This window comes from Ischnura elegans, chromosome 13 (genome assembly GCF_921293095.1).
Source record: "Ischnura elegans chromosome 13, ioIscEleg1.1, whole genome shotgun sequence".
Lineage (NCBI taxonomy): Eukaryota > Metazoa > Arthropoda > Insecta > Odonata > Coenagrionidae > Ischnura > Ischnura elegans.
The window spans coordinates 1095641-1120341 of record NC_060258.1 but is presented as its reverse complement, the minus strand read 5'-3'; the positions used below and the strand labels follow the sequence as shown (position 1 = coordinate 1120341).

The following is a 24701-nucleotide window of genomic DNA, read 5'->3' as shown; positions in this document are numbered from 1 at the left end:
AGACTAAATTATAAAATTCACGGCTTTTTCAGGTTTTCACGGTCTAAATTGCGTCAAAAATCACTGGCCGCACGAACACTAAAAATATAGCAAACGTGATAAACGCCGGGAATGCAAAACGCAGCAATGAAAGGGCTCTTATGGCATCGCCTATCGTTAGCAAAATTAAGGGCCGGCTAAAGGTTGTGAGGGAGAAAATGGAGGGTGACAGGGAAGTGAATATGTGTCTGATTTCTCGCCAGGGGTAATGATCGCTTTGGTTAAATTTCGGCCAATCACAGCCTTAAGGTCTGTGTGTCGTCATGACACACGGACCAATATTTGCGCCTCGAATATACGTGTGCAGATAAATATGCGTGGACAGTATCTGCGAGCGACTGACCTATTTATTTTTTTGATCCGTCAATCGTAGATCTAAAATCAATTTTGAGAAGTTTTTTCGCGGTAGACTCAATTCACGGCTTATTCACGGTTGAGTAGGAACCCCGATATTTGTATGTTGCGTACTCGGTGCGCATCACGGCATTTAGGGGTCAAATATTCGTTGTGAAACATTTTATTGGAAAATTACACGAACAAAGCATTTTCCAGCCTTGAGTTGTCATCCTTAAAAAACGCAACACTCCTCATTTCATAGGAAAGGCTCATTTCATCATGGGTTTTCGTAATGTGCATCGTATATTTTATTGTGTAATTAATAAATAAATTGGGATTTTTCGTCCCTCACAGTAAGCAAAGCGTCGAAGAGACTGAACTACCTTTTCACTATAAATCGCAAAGAGGGTTATGATCTTTTCAAGAAAGAAAAGGAGAATTGTTTGGAGATGGATAAAATCAGAATAACTCCGGTTTTATACAACTAATTTTATGTTGATCATTAAGCGAGGCCCTTCACATTTTCAGTCCTCTGACTTACTGTCTGTAACAAAAAGCAAGATACCCGAGTTTGAAGAGCTATAGCGTCTAAAAAAAGCAACCAATTTCAATGCACCAAAAAACATACGAAAGAAATTTATTTCTTCGTTATATCGTGTACTTTGAAAAATCTTGGGCTCAGTAAAGTTTCCTGTACTCAATTTTTTCTCACAAAAGTACACGTATTTTGTGCGTAAAATCAAGTTGCCCAACTTAGAGAGACTTGCATTCCCGTAGTTTACGATCCTGTGAATCAAAATTTTGTCCTAACAAAGCTACATTCATTACTAGCAAATTTGCCGAAAACAAATTGTTATACCACTAAAATTAACGGAGATGTTGTGAACAACGCAAACCTCTGCCAACTTCGAAACCAGTGGTTCATTTGCAAAATGATTGGTACCGTAGTATTAGTAGTTGTAGTAGATAAATAGTTAGTAGATAAATAGTCCCAGTTAAGACCGCATTATTTATTCTGGACAACGGCCCAACAGCCACTGAGTATATATGCTTATGCCACCTCTTCGGCAGGGAGAAAACAATGTAGCACATAATGTCAGCATTATCTCTCCCAGCGAAACAGAAATTTAATACTCCAGTTGCCATCAGGGAATGTGGAAATTTTTGAAAAACTGCCGCGTATGTATAAGTAATACCATTTCACATGTACAACAGCAGTTCATTCGGACTCATTTCACATCTCTTAGAAAGTAAGTTTTATGATTGATGGGTATTATTTAAATAAATTTATTTAAATTACTATTTCCATTTACCCTCTAATGCACAGTAAGAGTGTAAATATATGTTAATGCCATTTTTCCATAAATTAAACACTTGAAAAATGGGAAAATTCCAGGGAAAAAGCATCATTTCAAACTTCTGAGGCATTTACTCTCTCTTTCCCCTCAGCTGCCACAAGCCACGTATTGTTCTTAAAAAATATATGAACAAGAGCCACATTCACTAGACTACATGTTTGGACTTAGATTTACCGACCATTATCACAAGTATATCCTCATGAAGGTATGGATGTACTTATACTTGTTATCTTACAATACGTGTCCAAAATCCCTCTCACGGAGGCAGAAAAAAGTATAACGTGAAATACAGTGGAAGTCAAAGCACCATTTTTATTTCATAGTATATTGGAGCACATATTAACCTTCAATTAAAAAAAATTGGAAGAGTATCTACTCTGACTTTTGATGATAATTCTGAAAATATGAAGTAATGTTAATTAACAACTTTTGAAATCATTTTGGCTAACACAGCAATGCAAGGGGAATAAAAGACATTACGACAGAAGCTATGCACTTGGATAGACAAGGGGTCAAAATTTCATTCAAATATATTCTGTGATTTCTGAGTTATAAATTTTTATCCTGTGCCCTGCCATCTGGAATTGACTTCCACTAGCGCGACTTCTGAGCAAAAATCTCAAACTTCGACTCCTCATATCTTGCAAACTATGAGAGTGAGAGAGGAAATGTTTTTCATGGGTCATTAGATAGGTGATAGGAGCCAGTGACAAAACTTTTGTTAAAATCTAAGTCGGTGGGTGCCATGCCTGGCTGAACTGACATGGAATAACCCGCATTTTAATTAAAATTTTCATGTGTTAAGCTCGATAATTTTCATTTTTACTCTTAAAATGTATTGATATCACATGCTTAAAAAATTGAAAAATATATCACTAGTTTTCATTAGGGATTATATTACAAATTTTATGGATGAAGTGGGCTATAGAGCACAGCACTAAAAAGCATCATGGCGAATAGCAAGGGAACATCAGTGTGTCCCCCTGCACTTTGTTAGAAAAAATATCATAATTGAATCCGATTTACCATATGGGATACTCATTTGAATTGAATCCCATATGGTAAATCCTATAGGATACCTGGAATTAAGGTGGTGACAGAGTTTCCATTGGAATATATGCACCTCATTTGTTTAGGGGTGATGAGGAAGATGATGGTGTCATTGACAAGTGCTGTTCATAGAGTGCGGCTTCCATCCAGAGGCATAGCTGTTCTCAATCAGGATATTTTGGGAGTCCAAAAGAGTGTCCCCACTGATTTGTCAAGGAAGCATAGGGCAATAAGTGAGTGAAATTTGATTGGAAAGAAGAATTTTATTTTTTGGATTTTTTATGAAGCATATCTTGTAGTCGAATTTTTGGATAATTCTAAGTTTTTAACTGGTCCCTTGATGCTCGATTTATCCAAGTTTCAGGGTAGGGTTTGGAAACAATAACATATTAATTCCAAAGATGATTTCTGTATGCGAGGTGTTGCAAGGTTAATAAAACTATTGGCTTGAAACATTAGCCGAAAATGAAACTTCGTGTGGATTCGAAACTTCTCATCGTAGGCAGATCTAGGGGGAGGCATGTGCAGATACAGCAAACCCTCCATCGTAAGAATTATTAGCTAATCCTATAGAGAACTCACCTGCTTCTCCCACTACTGCATTATCATCCAAATGGTTCCACATATAATTTTTATGCTCAAATAGGTTTTGGGTTTGAAAACAAAAACAGTTGAATAGCCAATGCTAATGGACAATACAAGGCCAGTGGTCAACAGTGGAAAAAAATAATCTTATCTGAAGGTCCATCACCTTTATTTTCTAGGACACAACATTTCATCAGCATCTTTCTTCTGTAGATTTATTTGTTAAACTAATTAATTTTTCTGTATTAAAATATGGTATTAATAAAAACTGACCATCTTTATATGGCAACATAACACTTGGACAATGCCTGGATGGATTGCCCATTACACCAAGGTACTACGTTTTTCACTAAAAATATACCAATACTCTGAATATTCTCTGGAATTTCTCCATACACAGTCTCAAAATGATAAATCCAGGTTTTCAATTGAGGCACTATTACAAATAGGCAGGGATGAGCAAAGCAACAGACTTATTTTCAACTTTGATTAGAGAAGTTGCAATCGCTCGAGAACAGACATTTTTTTGCATATGTTTGCTCTTGTACTGCATTCAAGTTTTCCCCCTTTTCTGTAGAAGTGGAGGTCTCATTTGTGTTGGAATCGATTCGAATTATTTATCTTCATCAGCCTCCTCGTTACCGTTTCCGGGGAAAGCATGCTCCATTCGCACGTTCTCGGGCTACATTCTTCATTCTCCTTCAGGAGCTCGAGAATTTTCCTCTTCCTAATCACGGGGTGATCTGGAGAGAATGTGACCTCCTGATACGTGTATTCTATTGCCATTATTCTCAAAGGGTCTTGCATCATTTTTAGCTCATGTACTGTCTGTAAAAAAGCAAGATACCCTAGTTTGAGGAGCTCTAGCGTCTAAACGAATCAATCAACTTCAATGCAACAAATAGCATACGAAAAAGAATTTATTTCTCTGTTGTAACATGTACTTAAAAAATCTTCGGCTTCAAAGTATTTCCTGTTCTTAATTTTTTCCCCCAAAAGTACCCGTTTTATGCGCGTAAAATCAAGTTTCCCTAATTTCAGCGCTTGGCATTACCGTAGTTTTGTTCCTATAACTATAATCTTGATATGAAGAAGCCATACCTATCACTAGTAGTTAGCCGAAAACAAGCTTTTTTTACCGCTAAAATTAACGGATGTGTTGAATACAACGCAAACCTCTGATAACTTCCAAACCGGGGGGTCAATTGAAAATTGATATGTACAGTTTTCTTCCGTAGAATGTTAGTAATACATATACGTATATCATACACGTTAAATGTCAGCAGTAAAACAAAAGTAATAAACAGGCAGCGAACCGACAGCGCAGTCCCCTACCTGTTTACTGGCTGTGGTCCAACAAGTAAGGAGCGGAGAAAGCCGCTTCCGTAACAGGGAGAGAACAGTCCAAGTAATATTAGCCTCTTGGTGAAGCTTGGCTTCCGACTTGGCCTCAGCGCCGATTCCTCTTTCAACGATAGTTTCGCCGGTGTTGCTGCAGGCGTCTTCGGGTTTGAAATGACGGATGCAGATGTTTTGCAGTCTTATATGAGGCTTGATTGTGGTAACGTGCGGCAAACTATGGCAATTGGTTGGTTTGAGGAAGAGTTTCTTCGAGGCGTTGGAGAGCGAGTAGCTGTCCTCCCTGTTGAAGCTTGGTGTTTTGGCTATTTCGATAGCCTCTTCAATCAGCCGGGGAAATTATTACTTCTGTCTGGTGATGAGTTTAGAGTTTCCGAAGTACACGTTGTGCATTGGCCTTCCCCATAACTCGGCGATGGCGGATAAACGAAATTATCTATTCTTGGTAGCTCTTTGGCGATCTTTAATTCTGCATTTCAAGGCTCGTGATGTTTGGCACATGCACGAGTCTCCGCAAGAGCACTCGACTCGGTATATTCGCCTTTATATCTGAATGGAACTTGGCCTTTCATATGGGGTCGTCTGTCTTCTTGACACAGGATTCTTGTAAACACGACATAGTCACACACTTGTGACTATGCCGTGTTTTGCCAGAACCCTCGCACCTTTTTCCGATGTCTCGGATGCATATATCATTGAAATGCAGAATGGAAACGCACCAAAGGCCCACCAAAATCGACAATTTTGTTTATCCACCATCGCTAAGCACGCCCAAGATTGACTTCGAAAACGCTAAACACTAGGAAATTTTGGAAGACAAGTGGTTCCTGAACTGGCCGCTTTCAGACGTTAATGAGCTGTGTGTCAATTTTTTCCGCCACTATACATATCTTCAAAACTTCATTGCAGGTGGCCATTAAAATCTCTCGGGCAGTCTCCTCCCGGACATCAGAATGGGGGACTACTTTTACCTCCGGAATGTTTTACCCAAGGGAATTGCATCGTGAGTGATAATTTAACGTTGGAGAGACGGCGACTCCTCGGGATAATAATGTGGTTGTTTCCCCTTACCTTCCTCATCGCAGCACTACAGCCGTTCAAGTAAACGTTATCTCGCCTGCAGTGATATGAGTGTCGCTGTACTGACCACCGTGGCATCTGCCTTTACTCATATGAAGATGACCCACTGCCTTCTCCTCCAGATGATGCGAGGCATACTTAGAAGCCTCCCATCGCCAAATCACGGCATTTCCAAAGGCTTTGTGTATTCTTTAGTTGGCCTATCTTGCCCAGGGATAGGCTCAAATCTGCTCGAATAACTGCCGCCTTTTCTCATGACTGCTTATTCGACACATAAAGTTGCTTATGTCGCTGCTAAATTTTATGGCTAAATGTCAACACAACATCTGCATCCCCGGCGGACGCAGTCGGTGGCTGTAAACCTTTAACTGGGGGAGCGTCAAAATTTTTCTGCCAGAGTGTGCGGGACATGAGCGGGGAAGATATTTTCCATCGACCCCGGGCGTGTGTCTAGCAGGTGGTGCACCCTCATAATCCGGGACTGCTCACCCTACCCCCTCACGACGGACCACGAATGTAATATGTCCTTTTTTCTTAATATATTGATTACTTACATCTCGTTTTTGTCCTTAAGGTTGATCTTATTCTTTCATATTTCCTCAAGCTGTTCTTCGCTATTTTCTATATTACCAAAATTGACCGCCGTTCGATATATCGGATGCCATGCAAGTGGGTGAATTCTCTTTGCTAATCTAACAGTGGCTGCTCTTATATTTAGCCAAAAATTTTTATTTTGGCATAGTAAATTTAATTTTAAATTTTATTTAACGATTGAACGCAAGCGTATTGATAGAAACTATCCATAAAAAGATTTTTTCCTTGGCAATAAATAAATATAAACACCCAATGGCACCTCTGAAGCGACAATGATGCAAGATTACCCTCAAATATAACGTCATATAATCTTTATGAGTGGAGAAAGAGGAATCCTCTAGTTAACCTAAAATGCATTTCTTCATTCTGAAAAGGTATTAAAATATGGAAGTCGTCCAGACTTTTTCTTTATTTTTCACAGATAAATTTTAAAATCACATATGCATACAAAGTATCATAAATTCTAGATATAAAAATGTGAACCTAGCTTTGTAGGAGGAACTTATGGCGATTAGATAATGTCAGGATACGCTTAATCTTTTTCATATGTAATCTTTCATACATGTTTATCTGTCCGCCATGTGTTTCCAGACGGCTGAACGGATTGCGGCCAAAGTTTGTACATAAATGAATCTCTTGATCGCTCACTCCGTAGTACTACTTTTGGCTGCGTCCAACGTGTCCTCTGAATCATTTTCTCATTACCAAACCCTGCAAGTGCGCTCAGCGCCACCTAGCATCCACTCTCCACCCTCTGCTTACTCTCCCACCCTCCGATAACATCCCCATTCACTCTGCCAATGTTTGTACATCTTCCGCCTCCATTGCTGCCTTTTCTCGCAACTTCACCATTCTAAGGTTAATGGCCCACGATTATCCTTGCTTTCCTATTAACCGTGCATTCCGACAAATCGTGACGAATCGCTCAGCCGCGAGTGAAAACAGAGAAATAGGAATAAAATTGCATATATTTTAACAATGAAAATAAATGACATGCTGAATGCATTAAATTAACAAACTCGGCCATAAGCCTTTTATTGTGCACTGATATCACATTATTTACAAAATGTGGACAAGAATAATTATTTTAACAAAGAATATTCAAAGAACAAATAATTAATTCTAAGAAAATTCCGAACCAATTAGAATATGACAATGAAGACTAGACTTAAAGCCAGAAACATTGGAAAAATATATTGTGGACGTCTTTAATAAAAAATGTGTAGTGTAGGCTGCTTCATCCTAATCTGATAGCCTGGGTGTGCCCTTTTCTGCAACTACTCTCTTTCAATATTCATTACGAAAACCCAAAAACACATTACTTGGCACGCATTTCATAGAAACATGTAGATGGCCCATCATCCCTATTGACACAATACAATCATCCACTTCTCGTTGTGCAGGCGAAAATTAAACATTAGACTCCTAAGTGCAGCTTTGCATGAGGTTTAAGTATAACATTTGTAAGATTTATATGAATTATCCTGTCCGTGAGAAAATGTTGCATGCGCAAAGGTGACTTTTCTGACGGAAAGCACACAACATGGATAGAGTATCTCACTTTTAAGCGCATGTGGAAGTTGAGATTAGAAATAACAGTGAAAGACTTATTGCAAAATACGCAAAAATAATACAATACAATTGTACGTTTACACATGTGGTAGTCAGGGCCGCTCCTTGTAGTAATGCACTTGATGCGGACTATGCGTTAACAAGGCTGCTCACATGTGTGAGCATGTATGAATATCTGTCAAGGTAACCACTCACTGCAAAACACTTTCAACAAATGTTACATTTGATAAGGTTTGTCTTCAGTGTGTATACGAATGGGTTACTAGGTCGCATCATGGCGTGACAGACTTGCTGCAGACGTTGCAGAAATAAAGCAACTCGTTTTTTGTACAGATGAACTAAGAGGCTCTTTGTCAAGGGAGACATTCCAATTCACCACACGAATAGGATTCTTTCACGTGCTGTTTCGCATGTGACTCTTAAGTGAACGACTCCTGAGTGAAAGATTATTTTTGTAGATTTTGCATGAAAAGGGTCTCTTCCCTATGTGCTTTTGCATGTGTCGTACCAGATAGCTTCTTCTTTAAAAGAATTTTCGCACATTCTGCACGACCAAGGCTTCTCTCTCGAGTGCATACGAAAATGTGGCACTAAGTGCTTCTTATTCGAGAAAGACCTTTCACACTAGTGTCATGATTTAAGGCCCCTCTTCCGTATGCAAACGCATGTGACTATCGAGAGAACATCTCTTTGTGAAATGCTTGCAGCAAATGCTACAAGAATAAGGTTTCTCTCCCGTGTGTGTTCGAATGTGCGAGGTGAGCTGACTTTTCCTAGCGAAGGACTTGCTGCACATTTTGCAGATATAAGGCTCCTTTCCCGAGTGTTGTCGCATGTGACTCTTGAGATTACCCCTCTGAGTGAAACACTTGCGGCAAATGCTACAAGAATACGGTTTATCCCCCGTATGCGTACGAATATGTCTAATTAAGTTGTCCTTTTTCGAGAAACACTTTTCACACTCGTTGCATGAAAAAGGCTTCTCTCCCGAGTGCGTACGTACATGTCTAACTAAGAGGCTCTTAATCGAGAAAGACTTTTTACACTCGTTGCATGAAAAAGGCCTTTCTCCTGTGTGGGTGCGTGTGTGGGTAACAAGTTTGTCCCTCGTGGTGAAAGACTTGCTGCACATTTTGCAGATATAGGGCTTCTCTCCCGTGTGAATTCGCACGTGACTTTTGAGAGTACTCTTCCGAGTGAAAGATTTCTTGCAGATTCTGCATGGAAAATTTTTCTCTCCCGTGTGCGTATGTACATGTCCAACTAAGCCGCTCTTATTCGAGAAAGACTTTTCACACTCGTAGCACGAAAACGGTTTCACTCCCGTGTGCGTATGTGCATGTCTAACTAAGTCGCTCTTATTTGAGAAAGACTTTTCACACCTGTTGCAAGAAAACGGTTTCTCTCCCGCGTGCCTACGTACATGTGTATTTAAGTCGCTCTTCTTCAAGAAAGACTTTTCACACTCGTTGCATGAAAAAGGCCTTTCTCCTGTGTGAATACGTACGTGCGCGTAGAGAACGTCTTTCCTAGAGAAGGACTTGCTGCACAACTTACATATAAAAGGCTTCTCTCCCGTGTGTATTCGAGAGTGAATATTGAGATGACCTCTATGAGTGAAAGACTTGCAGCAAGTGCTACAAGAATACGTTTTCCCTCCTGTGTGTGTAAGTTTGTGTGCGGTGAGGTCCTTTTTCTGAGTGAAGGACTCAGTGCACTCGCTGCATGAATACAGTCTCTCTTTCTTTCTCGGACCCACGTGATGGCGTAGATTTCTAATGCTAGATGACTTTGAAGATAAACTTTGTGAAGTTGATTTCTCTTCCAGAGTGAAACTTCTCGTCAATCGTCTTGTATTTGTCTCACCCCCTCTTCCTTCACTAGTTTCCTTCATGAGCACATTTTCTTTTGGCATAGGCTCTAGTCTTTTCCTCTCCAGCTCTTTTAAAGCCTTTGAGGTGGTAGGCTCGCAAGAACTGCTATGTCCGCTTGATGGATGTGCTTCCAGAGACACATCTACGATTGATGATGCTGCTGCAGCATCAAAATTATGAGCAACAAAATGAATTTTCATGTGTTTCCTTAGCTCCTTTTTGTTGTTGAACACATCTCTGCAGTTGAAGCAATTATATGAATCTTCGTTTGAACTGTAACCGTTCCCTGGATTTTTGATCAAGCAATTAAGTATCTTCTCATTGCCTGCCATGATGGTCTCACAGCCACTTCTGTCATTTCTACTTATTCTGATAAACCTAAGGTTATGCGAGGTATTTGGTGCATCACAACCACTTTTCTCCCCAACAACAGCCATTGCGGCTCCACCTCTGCTGCTTTTAAGTGATTCAATATCTTTGATATTACATTGTCTGTCATCAGGAATTGAGCAACTTGATATCTTATCAGAATCAGAAGCACCACATTTTTCCAAGTCTTCATCTATCAGATTTTTCTCTATCTCTTCATGGGAGGTTCCAGCCTTGGAATCAATTTGTGTCACCAAAGCTGTGGGACCAGTGCATTCATCAATTGAATGATTCCTTAGATTTCCTTCTGCAAGCAGATATGAAGTTGATGTTGTTTGCTCGGGCATTTCTTCGGCAGCCGGGACCCCTAGAAGAAAATTTTAAATAGCAACTAACACCGTCGAACATGAAATTTAAGACTATAACATCTTCTATTTTAAATCCATTGAATGGATGGAAAAATGTAAAAACAGGTGGTACAATTGCTGCCCAAGTTGGACTTGAACTTAGAGACTCGATGTAAATGAATGGAGGGGAAAAGAACACATAGCATAAAAATGACGAGGGCAACAGGGGTGTAGTAGAACAAAAAAGACGAAATCATTATACAAATAATCAAGCACACACATTTGACTTCCAATTGCAGGAAAAGAATAAAATTAGACCCCTTTAAGAATTTGTCCTTTAAAAAGGAAAAAATATTTTCTGTTCAATCGAATATTTAATGATTGGTGAGTATTTTCTAAATAAAAAAGGTTCCCAACAATGGCAATCACAATAAATTTTGTGGTGCTGCAAATGAGTATCTAGAAAAATTATTTTGAATTTTTCCTGGATTAGTTTTCATAGAGGTAATTAAAAATTTAAAAATAAAAACTATGAACAAACAGCCAAAAGAACCTCCCTTGAGTGAAAAATACCCAACTGCCATGAGATAAACAATGGTTTGGAGCGGCACCGGGGGCAGATATTCCAAGTATTGCACGCAAACCTGAGCTCTTATTTGTGTTGGGATAGTAGCATTTCCAGAATTTTTCATTATATGCAGTTTAATCATTTCCCAAGCCTTCTTCTGCAGAAAACCACTCCTAAAAACTTGAGAAGATATTTAATGAACCACTAAAATGACAAGGGCAATGAAAGCAGAAATTTTCTATAATTAGTAAAAGAATGACCTACGGCTGCCATCTTGTATTACGTCCTGCAGTATAGTTTTTGCACAGAATTGGACGTCCACTAGATCAACATCAATTTTAGTTGTTGTAGGATGTAAGCATATAAGACTTATTTTGGCTATCCCTTTCAGCATCAATGGCAGAATCATAAATCAATCAGAATCATTTTATAAAGAACAAGGACTAATTTATTATTTTGGGTCAGTATGACACTATCGTCAATTCTTCTGGGAACTAAAGAGAGATGAATTCCCTGCTTTGCTTTTGCAAGGGAAAATTTCTCTCCGAATTCATCTCTTATTTCTTTTTTTTGCACCAGCGTATAAAGACCTTTCTCTTTCAGCAATTATTTTGGCTAAGGGAAAAATATATTTTTCCTCCCTGCTGTTCATTATATACATTGATGAACTCTGCTCCCGCATTAGCAGTATAACACGTTTACTTGCTGACGACCCTGTCATCTATCGCGAAATTAGTGATCACTCTATGAAATTCTATCATTGGACTGAAACAACGTTCATTTGTGGAGCCAAGAGAGGGGACTTGAACTTAATCTGAGAAAATACATGACGGTACATTTCTTGTTCAATTCGTGCATCTATAACCATGTTTATGCAGTGGATGGTATTAACATAGAGGCAACATACAAAGTGAAGTACGTGGGAGAAACGATAACCTTGAACCAATTGTGGGGAACACACATAAGAAATATTTGTGGCATAGCCCTGAAGAAATTATGATTTGTCAAGCGTATTGTGGGAAGATTTTCAGATGAGAAAGTAAAAGAAAGGTGCTATTTTGCACTCATCCGACCGCACCTTGATAATGCAACGAGCGTATGGGATCCGGCGAAGAAAGACTTGATCAGCAAACTGAAAAAAATACCAGGGAAGGCTGTGTGGTTCGTCAAAAACCACTACCTTTGTACAGAAAGCATTACCCAGATGTTATGTAATTTGGACTGAGCCGCTGGAGACTCGAAGGCTGCGTGCTAGGCTTAGATTTCTTGAACAGTTGAGTTTGGATTTCTTTAAAAGCAACACGGAGGACAAAATATTAGAGCCCCATTATATTTCCAGGTCCGATAGAAGCGATAAATTAAAAGAGTTGTTTTGCGGAACGGGTAGATAGGGGAATTCGTTTTTCCCCCGAGCCGTAAGGCATTTTAATAAACGCTAGTCCTAATTCCGATAGAGCATATCCTTTTTATGTAAGAACAGAGGAAGTCCTAACACCCCCTACCACACGCCTTTCAGGTTATCATGCAGATTGAATGTAGAATTATTTGATTGATATCAAGAATTCGGCTGTTGCTTAGCCAAACTGATTTCATTTCTGGAGCATACCTCTAAATTTAATATTATATCAACCATATTTTCTCCTCCAAGGAAGCTTCATGCCTAGCTGTCAGTAAAACCTAACGAAGCACCATTGCTAATCCCAAGGACAAAAGTGTGAATAGGAATGCACTCATTTAAAAGATTTTTGCTAATTTTCCCACAAATTTAAAATGGTCCAAAAGCAAAGTTAATTTTTGCCCTCATTTGACCAAGTTCCATGTTTACATTTTCAATCGACCCTGAAATTTACATTTCTACACTCAATTCTCAAACAAAATGCTCCATTCTGGCTTTTTGGGTTTATAATTTTGAGGATTCGCACCGCTTTTCACAGGCATTTCTGGAAAAAAGGTGTGCGGCTACTACGAGTAAATTTTTTTCTTTCAATAAACTAGTCTCTAAGCATGCTTGAAGCAAGGCAGCATTCTTTTTATTCATTTAATATGACTCTGACTGCCAAAAATGCCAAATAGAGAAAATAAAGAAAAATTCTTAGCCATTTCTGATTTACATACCCAAAAATTTCAGTGAAACCAAAATATTTTGCTAGGGAAGACTATTAAAAACGATTCAGATGACTACAAAAAAGTAAGTAAATATAAAACTTCTCCCCTATCCAATTACTACTTAAAATAAAGACAACAGGAAATATGGATGGATGACTAATTTGGGTTCTTCATCCTTCTGAATCAGTCACAATAAGGCCGATTTCAGAAGAGACCACTTTCAACTTTCCTACATTCTCCGCATGGCACAAGGAAATCCAGAGTTTTCTCATCTGAAAGCGGTCTGAGTTTCATGACCAGTTGACGCTGTTGATGCTGCCGTTCCTGGCCGGTTAGAAATGGGCGCAGTGGAGAACACCGCATGATTTGACTGGTATGAAGGCATCGGTAGGGACATTAGATTATATTAAAGCACAGCACCGTGCCATCTGAAAGTGACCTAAGCCTAACTTGTATGCAACTATTTGAGGCCCTTAAAAGCACTCATCCATGGCTTCCATTGTGGACTTATGGGACACTGTCAAATTTTCAATAATTGCTCTAGTCACAGTAAAAGTTGGCTAAATAAAAGCATTTACTTGTATATCCTCCACATTAACACCAATCCCTCCAAGTATAGAGTTATTTGCAACCCGTAAGAGTACTCACCAAATGCAGACTCATGGGCAGTAGCTGAACTCTCAAATGGGTCCCCATCCTCACTTAAAGTATGCTGGAAGTAATCATCAAGATATTAATCATGCACGAAAAGAGATTCAGGACTTATTTTGAAACGATTGATTTAAACTTTTTTATAAACAACATTACAACAAAATATAAAGTTCCGCACAAATTTTTCCTCCCAAAATAAAAATATTTTCAACACTTCAGGGATCTAAATATTATTCCATTTTTTCAACATGTAAACGGACTTTGATTTATGTTCTGCCTGCATTGTAATATTAACTTCATTTGATAACTCTGCAATGGATGTAATTTACTTCATGTGATACCATGTAATAATTAAGGTTTCTTTGGCAATGAATAAACTGAAATTACATAATGGAAACTAGGCATCTGAATGAAAAAATGGGATAAAATCTGACACTGCATTGCAGAAAAAGATTTCCACTTAGAAAACTACGAGGGGCATTTTTAAAGTAACTACCATTTTGACATAAAAAAACAAGAATTAATTTTTTTTTCAAAAATAATTTATTCACTTGAAAGGCCATACTTTACTTTCCTACATAATTCCCAATGCTATTGAGGCATTTATCGTATCTTGGGACCAGCTTTTGTATACCATGGTTAAACACGCTTGCCGCCTGATTAGACAATCACTGCTTCACGGTCGTTTTCACTTCACCATCATCGGAATGGTGCTGATCCGCCAGATGCTTCTTCAAGTACATAAACAAATGTTTGCTCGGCACTAGAACGGGACTGTATGGAGGGTGGTTTCATTGTACCAAGCCAAAAGAAGTGATAAGGTCTTGAGTTTGATTTGCTGTGTGTGGACGTTCATTATCATGGAGCAAAACGACACATGCACTCAGCATGCCACGCCTTTTGTTTTGAATAGGGCAGTGCATTTTTTGTACAGTCGCACAGTACGCTGCTGCATTTATTGCATCGCTGCAAGTCTAAAAATTGACTAGCAACACACCCTTAATGGCAGAACTGCGCCATTCTGAAGATGACAAAGTGAAAACGACCGTGAAGCAGTAGTTGTCTAATCAGGCGGCAAGCTTCTTTGACGATGGCATACAAAAGCTGGTCCCAAGATACGATAAATGCCTCAATAATAAAGGAAATTATGTAGAAATGTAGAGTAGCCTTACAATTGAATAAATTAATTTTTAAAGAAATAATTTACTTGTTTTTTTATGACAGAACGGTACTTGCTTTAAAAACACCCCTCGTAAAATTTTCAGTGAAAATCATGGAGAAAATGATGAACAGCTGACATTTGTAAAATGAAAAGTAGAAACAAATTTTGAAAAGTGCTACATGTAAACATCAAACCTAGGACATTAACACCGGGCTACCGCTCCTACTTAAAGGGAGACCATTTCTATGGGATTATATTAGGTATATATATGTTGAACTGCATTCCACTTTTAAAACCATTGGTTATATAACCTAATATGCGACGAGATTTGAGGACAGCTTCCAATGAACTTCAACACTACAGAGCTTGATTGAAATGTGAGACCTGATTTTCTTAATGAGCAATGAATTATCAGTCCTGGGATTTCATATTGTAAAATAAACATCTTCATGAGGCATGATTTATTGGTCACAGGATAGTTTATAGTAAAATAAATATCATATTGATATTTGCTTCATCGGTACCAAGATTTAACATAGAAAAATATAAGGCAAGAAAACTACAACAATTAAATACAAAATAAAGAGGAAAATATGACTTACTTTCAGATAAGAATATGTACTTGTGTCAGTTATAAGTAACTTTGAAACAAATAGGTTTCACTGCCTGTAAATACTTGTGCCTCAGCCTAAATAAGATGAAAGGAATTTGAAGAAGGGTCACTATACTTCCAATAAACAGTACAACTGGGAATCCATACTCTTGCGTTGCAGGAGTACGGCTCTTTGTTACTCACCACAGGGAAAAAAGTGGAGCTTGGTCACTTGTAAAGCTATAGCTTTAGATCATTTGCACCTCACCCTCTTGCAATGAAGGCAAGCAAGTAGGCCACTTGTTGAGGTACCAATAAAAGTAGCATAAACATGCCAAACACTGTTTGCTCGTGACCAATACATGCCAACTTCCTTTTGTGTGCTATTAAACGCCAACCATGTGCAGGTTAATAACAAGCATCTATGTGAGGCATTTGACACCAAAATAATGGGTAGCTTCTGACAATCACAGGTAATTTATGTCATCATGTGAAAAAGAGCAAACACATGAAACACTATGGGCCTCCAAGGAGCCCCACGTCCCCACTGGAGGGCTAATAAGGTTTAGTTTATCCGTCCCAGGATTTTATAAGGCAAGAAAACTACAATACAAATGTACAACATGAAAAGAAAAAAAAACACTTTTTTTAAGATAAGAAAACTTCTTCGAGTAATTAGCAACTTTCTATCAAATGGGTTACCTTTAAAGCTGTGTAAAAATCTAAATGTCCTAGCGTTTTCCTTGATTAACATTTCTGCCCACAATCTCCTATAACAATTCATCAAATTCCATAGCAATAATTCTATACATACATGGTCATTCTCCTCAGGAGATGGTTCCTCCTTTGCCCCGACCAGCGTCCAGTCTAGGCCTGCCACCATGGCTCCCCTGCCCTGAGCTTCCACCATTTCGCCTTGGGAAGCAGTTAAGGTATTGGGCTGCAACATAAACCCCAATCATCATCATTAATGATTGAGATACAGATATATTAAAACAAAACTTTTGATAATTCATCACACGAATAAAATTAAAGTTAGTTTCAAATGGCTATAGTCTTCATGCTACCCTGCAAGCTGCCTCAAGGTAATTAATGATAGGAATTTATAATATGTATTTATAATTATTTTGTTAAAACTACCACTTTACTATATTCCTGTTACTTCTTATTTTCATCGCAAAATCCCTGCAAAAGCCACCTGATGATCCACAGGCCAATCGTTTCTGGAGATGCAGAACTCCAGATAAAATATTATTCATAACTGTAACTTATTTTACGAAAGAACTTTGCATGAGAATCCAGAGCTCATAGGTAATAACGTACATTCATGGTTAATTAATAGGGTCAATAATGGAGGATAAATTAAGTGTACATTTTGGTTTGTAATTCAGTTTAGAGACATCAAACCTTTTGACTAATAAATTAAACTTACTCAGAGATGATATAATAGAAGGCCATTCTGAGTATCAAAAAAGAGAAATCTGTAGATAAACTACTTATGGCACAAAGCTTGCATAGCTTCAATGGGAAAATATGAAGGTTCATTTACTTTGCATGGACAACTGATGAGTAGGGATCGGAAAATTTCGCCATCATTAATTTTGCGGATTTAGACACAAAGTGTCCTGGTAGAGGTAAGACGTTACAAAATACCCCAAAGTGACTGGGAAAATGACTTATGAACTCGCGAAATGTCGCAAGTTGTGTCCCAAAATACGAATTTTTATTTTTTTGGGGAAAATTTTGAAACTATAATTTCAAACACAGGAAAAAGCATTACATTACACAGAATGATTTCAATTCAATTAAAATTAACACAAGTGCGAGTATTCCTTAGGTATGTGGACGAGTGCAGTTCCTCGTAGCATAACTAATGTTATGATACAATCCCGGGAGGATGGCATCGCATGTTTTCGATTTGCTGCAATACTAGGCAATATATGGCAATCTCCCATCCTTACTCTGAGGGAATAACCATCTATTTGCTCTCTGAGTTGAACAATAGAAGAGCAATGTATGCAATTTTTTCTTATCAACATTACGAATGGAATGTTCAATTAGTTGAGGAATCTGGAGCATGCCGCTTGAACTGTTGTCACTCCGTGAACATAAAAATCAGATTTCAGTGGTAAATCCAGAGTAGAACCGTACGCTAGCCCGGTGCTAGCCTGATGAATGCACCCATGGACTGCACGTGCCTGAATACCTGCTGTTTGGATCTCTATCTTTTAGCTATATCTGTCAAATAATTGTTTTTCCAGTGTCCATTGTTAAGTATTGCTGCTGGTGTGTCAGACATTCTAGTTATTTTGACGAGTTATTGTAGTGCGGAATGAAAAATTATGAAAAGGGACAGGGCTTTTCCGTATCAAATAGATGAATTTTATTGTATCGATAAAAGTATGGTTATGTTCAAATTCTGCAATTGTCAGGTAGCTTGGGAAGGGAAAGACTCGATTGAAAAACATTGGAAATCTTCGAAGCATCTAACTGCTGCAAAATTTGGTAAGTATGGATATTCTTTAAAGTTAAAAACATCAATTTCTATCTGCATCAACTGCTGCCATGAAAAAAACCAAATTGATCATCATTTTGGAAAGTGGGTAGTATGAAACTTTCTCAAAGATGACATTCTTCTCTACAAATTGGAAAATGAGCACATGAAACCATTTTTGAATGACAGGAAAAGAAGGATCAACAACTTTCTTATATCCACATGGTGATTTATTGAGACCGACCATGGTTTCGTTGCAGCGTAAAATTATCAAGGTCGCTGTAACAAAATCATGGTCTATCTCTAATAATCACCATGTGGAAATAGCAAAGTTGTTGACCCTTTTATTCCTGCGATGATGGATTTCCACAAAGTTACACCTGCTACTGTTAATTATTTTTGAATGAATTCGTTGATGGCAAGTATAACATTACAGCAGCTTTTTGTAAATTAAGTCAAGGCATTCTAATCCTTTCCATAGTAATAGGAAAACTAACATTTTATTTACCACTTTGAATAATTTTACCTTGCTACAGGTGCTGGAGAAATTTCCTGCATTCGTCAACTAAGGGATAAATATATTCCTGATCTAAAATACAATGATAGGTCAACATGATGACTTAACTGAAGGACAAGTAGGTGATAGTTTTTTGCAATAAAATAATGGACAAGAGAGAAGAAAATGTTTTTGTGATCTAGCTAAAAATTGTTGAACTTCTTGATACTCCATTGGACATTGTAGTTGGTGACGTGTGTACTTTGGTGTTTGTGTACTTTGTGTACTATTCTAGATGGGCAGCTAAGGGGAATTCAGCAAGCACTTGAAATCACTGTATGAGGGAGTTGAGGGAGCAATGTTATTAAACTGCTAGAGGATTGTGGAAGGACAATGTTCAGTAGGGGCAAAATGAGTGCAGTCCTGTCCAGTGCAGCTTCCCATGCTGTAACCAAGCTACTGGAGTTTCAGGCTATTGATACCACTTTACAGTTTTTTAAGTACATCAATGTATTTGACCCAGCTGATATAGTACAAATGATTATCACTGAAGAACTTGAGCAGAAAATTAACAGAATAAGTTTGTGTCCCAAACTGGATGATATAGATGTAATGCCATGCAACAACGAACTGAAATCTTTTGTGGAGAATCCTGTACGTGGAAAGCTAAAGGTAGATGTTAAAGCAGTATTGCTAGGGATTAGAAGGGAAAAAATCTAGTAGATCATGTAGTTTAAGTATGCAAAATGTTGAGTGGCATTGACTCTCAGCTATCCTGGTGCCTTGATTTGACTCTACAGTGTTACCTATGTTATTCTAGATCCAGTGGAATTTGTAAAAGAAGTAATTTAGGGTGCGGTCCAATGAATGCTACTTACGCTACCAGACGCTACAGATGGAAGTGCTCCGTAGCTCCGGTCCATAGGCGCTACGTTCGCTACGAGAATTTCTTTTCGGACCGGTCAGGAGCGAAGTCAAGATGGCGGAAATGAACGAGGGTGGGCAAACTGGGATTATGAAATCGAAGATGGGGTTTTAATTGCGAATTGAGGTGACTATGATCATTGAATATTAATAAATATGTTTGAATGTCATTAAAATGAATTTTATTTTTCAATATCGAGGCTCCACAAAGTAAAGGAAGAAACTTTGGACCGTATTTCTCACACCAACCCTCGCCTACCCTTCTCAATGAAACTCATTACCCTAGTAAAGGAAAAAGTAGGTACTCTACCGTTTTCCCAGTTGAAACATATTAACTTATAATGGTTAACGACTATTAAAAAAACATTAATCTATTTCATGTATATCCTATTTTTCTTCAGATTTTAATTTATGGCATGAGTAAATTTGTCGATATATGTTCTTACAATCCTTTCTTTATATTACACGCCCCTTTTAATAATTTTTGTTGCCTTTTGTATGTAAAGGCTGCTTCCAAAGACATTTGAGTTCATTTTGGGGGAGATACGAGAATGTTTGCGGATATTTAATTCTTGCTATATATTTATTTAAATCACCATTAAATTTACATCTATTTACTAAGTGCGTCTACTCCGTTACTTCGTAGTCACTTATATAAGAGAAAGGCGTCCACATTCAGCGTCCATCATCTGCAACGTGAGTAAACTCTCCATTGCCTCAGTGCATTCCCTTCGAATTTCCGCCAAAAATTGACTCGCTCCTCCGCTGACCCAAGTTTTCAGGGGAGCGTCTGGAGCTGGTCCGGAGCGAGGCGGGAAACGGGTGTATGACGTTTGCCGTGACGTCACAGCCTAACCTGTAGCGCTCCGTAGCGAATAACGGACCGCTTGGTGGCGCTCCGAAGCATTGGTAGCGTTCAACGGACCGCACCCTTAGATTAAAATTTACATATTAGAAAGAATTAAAGCTTACTAACCACACTAAACAGCATGCAATTTTTATACATGTCACATTCCCCATTTCACTACCGACAGGTATTACAGCTTACTTTTCAACTTCAACAGCTGACTTCCCCATTTCACTACCGACAGGTATTACAGCTTACTTTTCAACTTCAACAGCTGACTTTCCCGGTTCCGCCACTGAGGTGATTGTCTGCAGTCATAACACAGCCACAAGGGAAGTGTCACATAACCGAGATATATTTGGTTAAACTATGGTACTGACCCTTTTCTAGGTTTTGAAATAAAAACGAATTTAAATATATATTTAAACTTGCAGTTTTTGAGAAAACACCGAAATGTCTATTTGAAATAACTGGATTTCCAATTCCAAAGCACTGCTTTTCTCCCTCTCAAACCACCAAAAAATTCCTATCCCTACTCATAAGTGGTGTTTTCTTGTGGTATTTTTACATCCAGGGGCTAAATAAAAATTTGCAATGCAAGTAGAACATCATTAGCTTTCCAGGAAATAACTGAACCATATACAACTTATTTGCTCAAAAAGTGCTTGCAAACATGTGAAGTTGTTTCAGGTGAAAAAGGAATAGATCCATGATAAAATATATAAAAAACAAATGATAACGTCACCACTTTAAAGTATAAATCAAGTACTTAACATGGCTTCAATAATATTTGATTATCATGTTTCACAACCTTACAGACAGACTGATATGCTAAGCTACACACAGCAGAGTAACCAGTTCATTGATAAGCCACAGAAAGCCTAGCCACCAGTGATGGATGAAGCAAGAAAGAAACATCAATTGGAATAGTAAAGGCACAGGGAGCATTCTACAAAAAAGAATGATCTACTCACAGCTGAGAATACAAATACAGAGGTAAGGAACCAATGCATTAGATACTAAGTATGGAACATATTTATAAATGGTGGCTTCAAAATTTACAGCTGCAGAACAGTAAAGAGATAAACGTGAGTTTAAACTTCCATGCAAAATTGCTTTCATGGTCTCCATTTTCAAAGCAATTGACCTGTTTCAATTTCTCTTCTATGTTAATGGTTTTTCTTGATAACTTCTTGATTTCTCTACCTGCATTCCTATTTTTGGACATTGTTCTCTTGGTTTTCCCTCTGTACGGCTCTATCAAAGTCACCTACTGCAGCACTGTATTCCTGTGACACAGAGGGGCTACGACTGCTGGGAGGGAATTATGCCATTGTGTTTGAGACTAAAGCAGGCCCTTTATGTATTTATAATATTCATACGCAACTTGGCCAACACTCCATTTCTCCCGCGTGAATACCGATGACATCGAAGGCTTTAGCATAGATCCTCTACCTGGAAGTCAATTGCCTGATAACCTATGACGGCAAAAATTATGTCTCATACCGTATTGCTTAAAAAAAACTCTTTTCCACTAGCTCGATGCATATCTATTGATCTAAATTAACTATTGTCACTCTGTTAAGGAGAGAAAATAAAATACTTCGGTAGGCCAACTATGTAGATCCAATGTCAAGTAATGCTTTTGGACATTGCACAGCAATGGTCGTCGATTAATAAATAAACAAAGATGATTTGAGGAAAGCAGAAGTATTAACAGAATTGAAATTTTTCACTTTCAGTATACTAAGCGCAAGCTCACATTTTATCATTAGAGTGACAAAGTTTTTTGATTAAGTTACACTGCGTTACGATGTTTCCCCGAGGAACAAATCTGCGCTATATAGAAATTGTGCTATGCAAGGCATGAGTGTATGACCATCTAAACCAAAAATTTCCTATGGCAGTGGCAAAATACCAATGGCAATACTAGTAGAACACTACAAATTCATTTTCCTTGTACTTTTTGGGCACATCGCACACAAAAAATTGAAAGAAAATGGTGGCATGGGGAAAAAGCAGACCCTGTGCAACCTGCATCACGTGTCTATCCCACTGTGCAGTTAACGGGAAGGAAAAAAAATGGAAGCTGCACAGGGTGATTTTGAGTTTTACATGGTCAGCGTTGAAAGTGTTAACATCACTAATCTTTTGGCAATCGACTTGCATCACTCTCAACTCTCAATTCTCAATTCTCAATTCAAAAATGATAAAGAAGGTCTAACATATCCCTCATCCCCACAGTAAATTCCTCTTCATTTTCATCACAAAATCCAAATATTCAACAATTAGATTCCTGTGAACATCAATCTCTCATAAGGAATGCAAGTTATGTAGTTGAATCTGGCTAGCAGCTACATCATGATGTCACAGTCAATATGTTTCAGTGCACCTAATTATATAGTACTCAGTTTAACTCTCAATTCCTAACATCCCCCCTTCCGCTCCATGGTAAACGGAAATGAAACTGCATTTGTATGATCACATAACAAATGACTGCTTAGTGCCGAGATGACAGAGAGCTTACTTGCTCAGTGAGCAAAGTTGAGCGTTCAGTTAGGCAAAATACACCAAATCTGTTTATTACATTTAATTTAAATGATTCAAACATGAAAGCTCTTCCGTAGTTGTTCATGATTGAACAGGCAGGCTAAATGATGTATGTTTCTGCTGAGAGGTATAAATAAATAATACATAAAGGAATGACATTGTGCCGTAGAAAAATAAAACTATACAAGGCAAAAGTACACTCACCAGGTCATCAGTGGCCAATGGGTCTGAGGCATCACTTTTTATTGCTGCTGGATCTGTGGTGTACAGCACGGGATAGTACTCATTGAGTTGACCTTCATTCTCATGTTTTACATGAATCTAGAAGAGGATAATGGGCATCACTCAATAAAACCAAAACAATAATAACCTCGTTTGATAATGATAACTACTCTTTTAAGTGAGACCACTCCAGCTGGCAAAAATAATCATGACATTCTTTCAACTCAAAGATCAAACTCTAGAATATTAATGTCCAAATAAGGAGGGGGAGCTGCGTCACCAACATCACATGGTTAGAAGAATATAGGCCACTTACAGTAAGGGCACCACAGTGGGAACGATACATCGCGGTTCCACTGAACAAGGAGGTCATTTTTCACCTTGGCTTATAAAAAGGAACCACAATAGTTTATGCTGGTTCCTAAGTTGAAACAATGGAGGATGATGGCCTGAACAAATAGAGGGAAATCATGAGACACTGCCTTGTAATAGCCACTACTAATGACTTGAACAGAGATTTGACCAGGGTATCCAAAATTATACTCCACGGGATAAGAGACATTTCTGTCAACAGATTATCAATGCGATACAACTGCTATTGACTTGCATGAAAAAACATTTGTGTGGTTCCACTTCCTGCATCATGTGTCACTACTAGAAAGAGCAACATCTGAAGGTTGCATTATGCCAGTGACTTCCCACAAAAATTCTTAAATTTATAACAGACAAACCCCCATTCCTCATACAACCGAGGAATTTGTAAAACTGAATGTGATTAGACTCAGTTTTCTCTGTGAATAAGATTATAACTTACCAACTTATCGTCCCTGGGCAATAAACAGTCTGGCACAGGAATGTATACTTCAGTCATTTGGGCTGAGTATGTGAACTCTGAAGTGTTTTCAATGACATCTTGAATGCAGTGCTTTGTCTCCACACAAGGCTCCGACTCCTCATCATCTGCCCCTCCTCCTTCAAAACTCTGCGTACAAAGTAACAGGGATAAACCTTTATCTCTTTAAAACACACATATATGGAATACTCTATGCGTTACGAAGAAGAATGTTACACATATTGCCTCTGCTATCATATAAAAATGGCATGGTCTCTGCATGCCTGTCAATCAAATACTGAAAAGGTACAGTGCAAACTGAAAAAAAATTAACAGGAAGATCCCTGATATTCCAGGTTCACACAGCGTCTTTTCTAAATATCTTAGGGACAATGGAAGCTGCCCCTTCACAGCAAAATACACGACAGAGAATGGAGATTATTCAGATGTATCATTTTTCCGTTTTTTTTCAAATCATGAGAAATCAGAAGAGAGACTGAAGATTCAATTTTTTGCAGTTAAGAAAATGAATTGATCAAGTTTTTCATTCTTGCACTCAAATTGCTTCTGCAACTATCATTTTTGTAGTAGTAGCTGTTAAAAGGCCAAAATCACTATTTATTCTTTTCTCAACAGTAGAGTCATGGAAAAAACAGGTGGAGCATGTTTTCAATGTACCTATTATGCTCTTTTA

General features: G+C 38.2%; 1 protein-coding gene across 1 annotated transcript; it reads right to left on the bottom strand.

The window, feature by feature from the left end:
- Positions 1 to 7446: 7446 nt before the first annotated feature.
- LOC124170326 (zinc finger protein 271-like) lies at positions 7447 to 24388 on the bottom strand. Its single transcript, XM_046549045.1, has 5 exons — positions 23990 to 24388; positions 23158 to 23274; positions 16457 to 16582; positions 13886 to 13949; positions 7447 to 10583 (listed from the first exon to the last, which is right to left on the bottom strand). Exons 1-5 carry the CDS (start codon positions 24044 to 24046, stop codon positions 8611 to 8613), a joined length of 2337 nt encoding a protein of 778 aa, XP_046405001.1. The 5' UTR covers positions 24047 to 24388; the 3' UTR covers positions 7447 to 8610.
- Between the last annotated feature and the right edge of the window lie 313 nt (positions 24389 to 24701).

Excerpts from the sequence above, each read along its gene's own strand:
- LOC124170326 (XM_046549045.1), bottom strand. The coding sequence starts at position 24,046 with ATGACTGAAGTATACATTCCTGTGCCAGACTGTTTATTGCCCAGGGAC. Across the intron at positions 16,583-23,157 it reads CATTGGCCACTGATGACCTG|CCCAATACCTTAACTGCTTC; the intron begins GTGAGTGTACTT and ends TTTATGTTGCAG. Across the intron at positions 10,584-13,885 it reads TGCCCATGAGTCTGCATTTG|GGGTCCCGGCTGCCGAAGAA; the intron begins GTGAGTACTCTT and ends ATTTTCTTCTAG.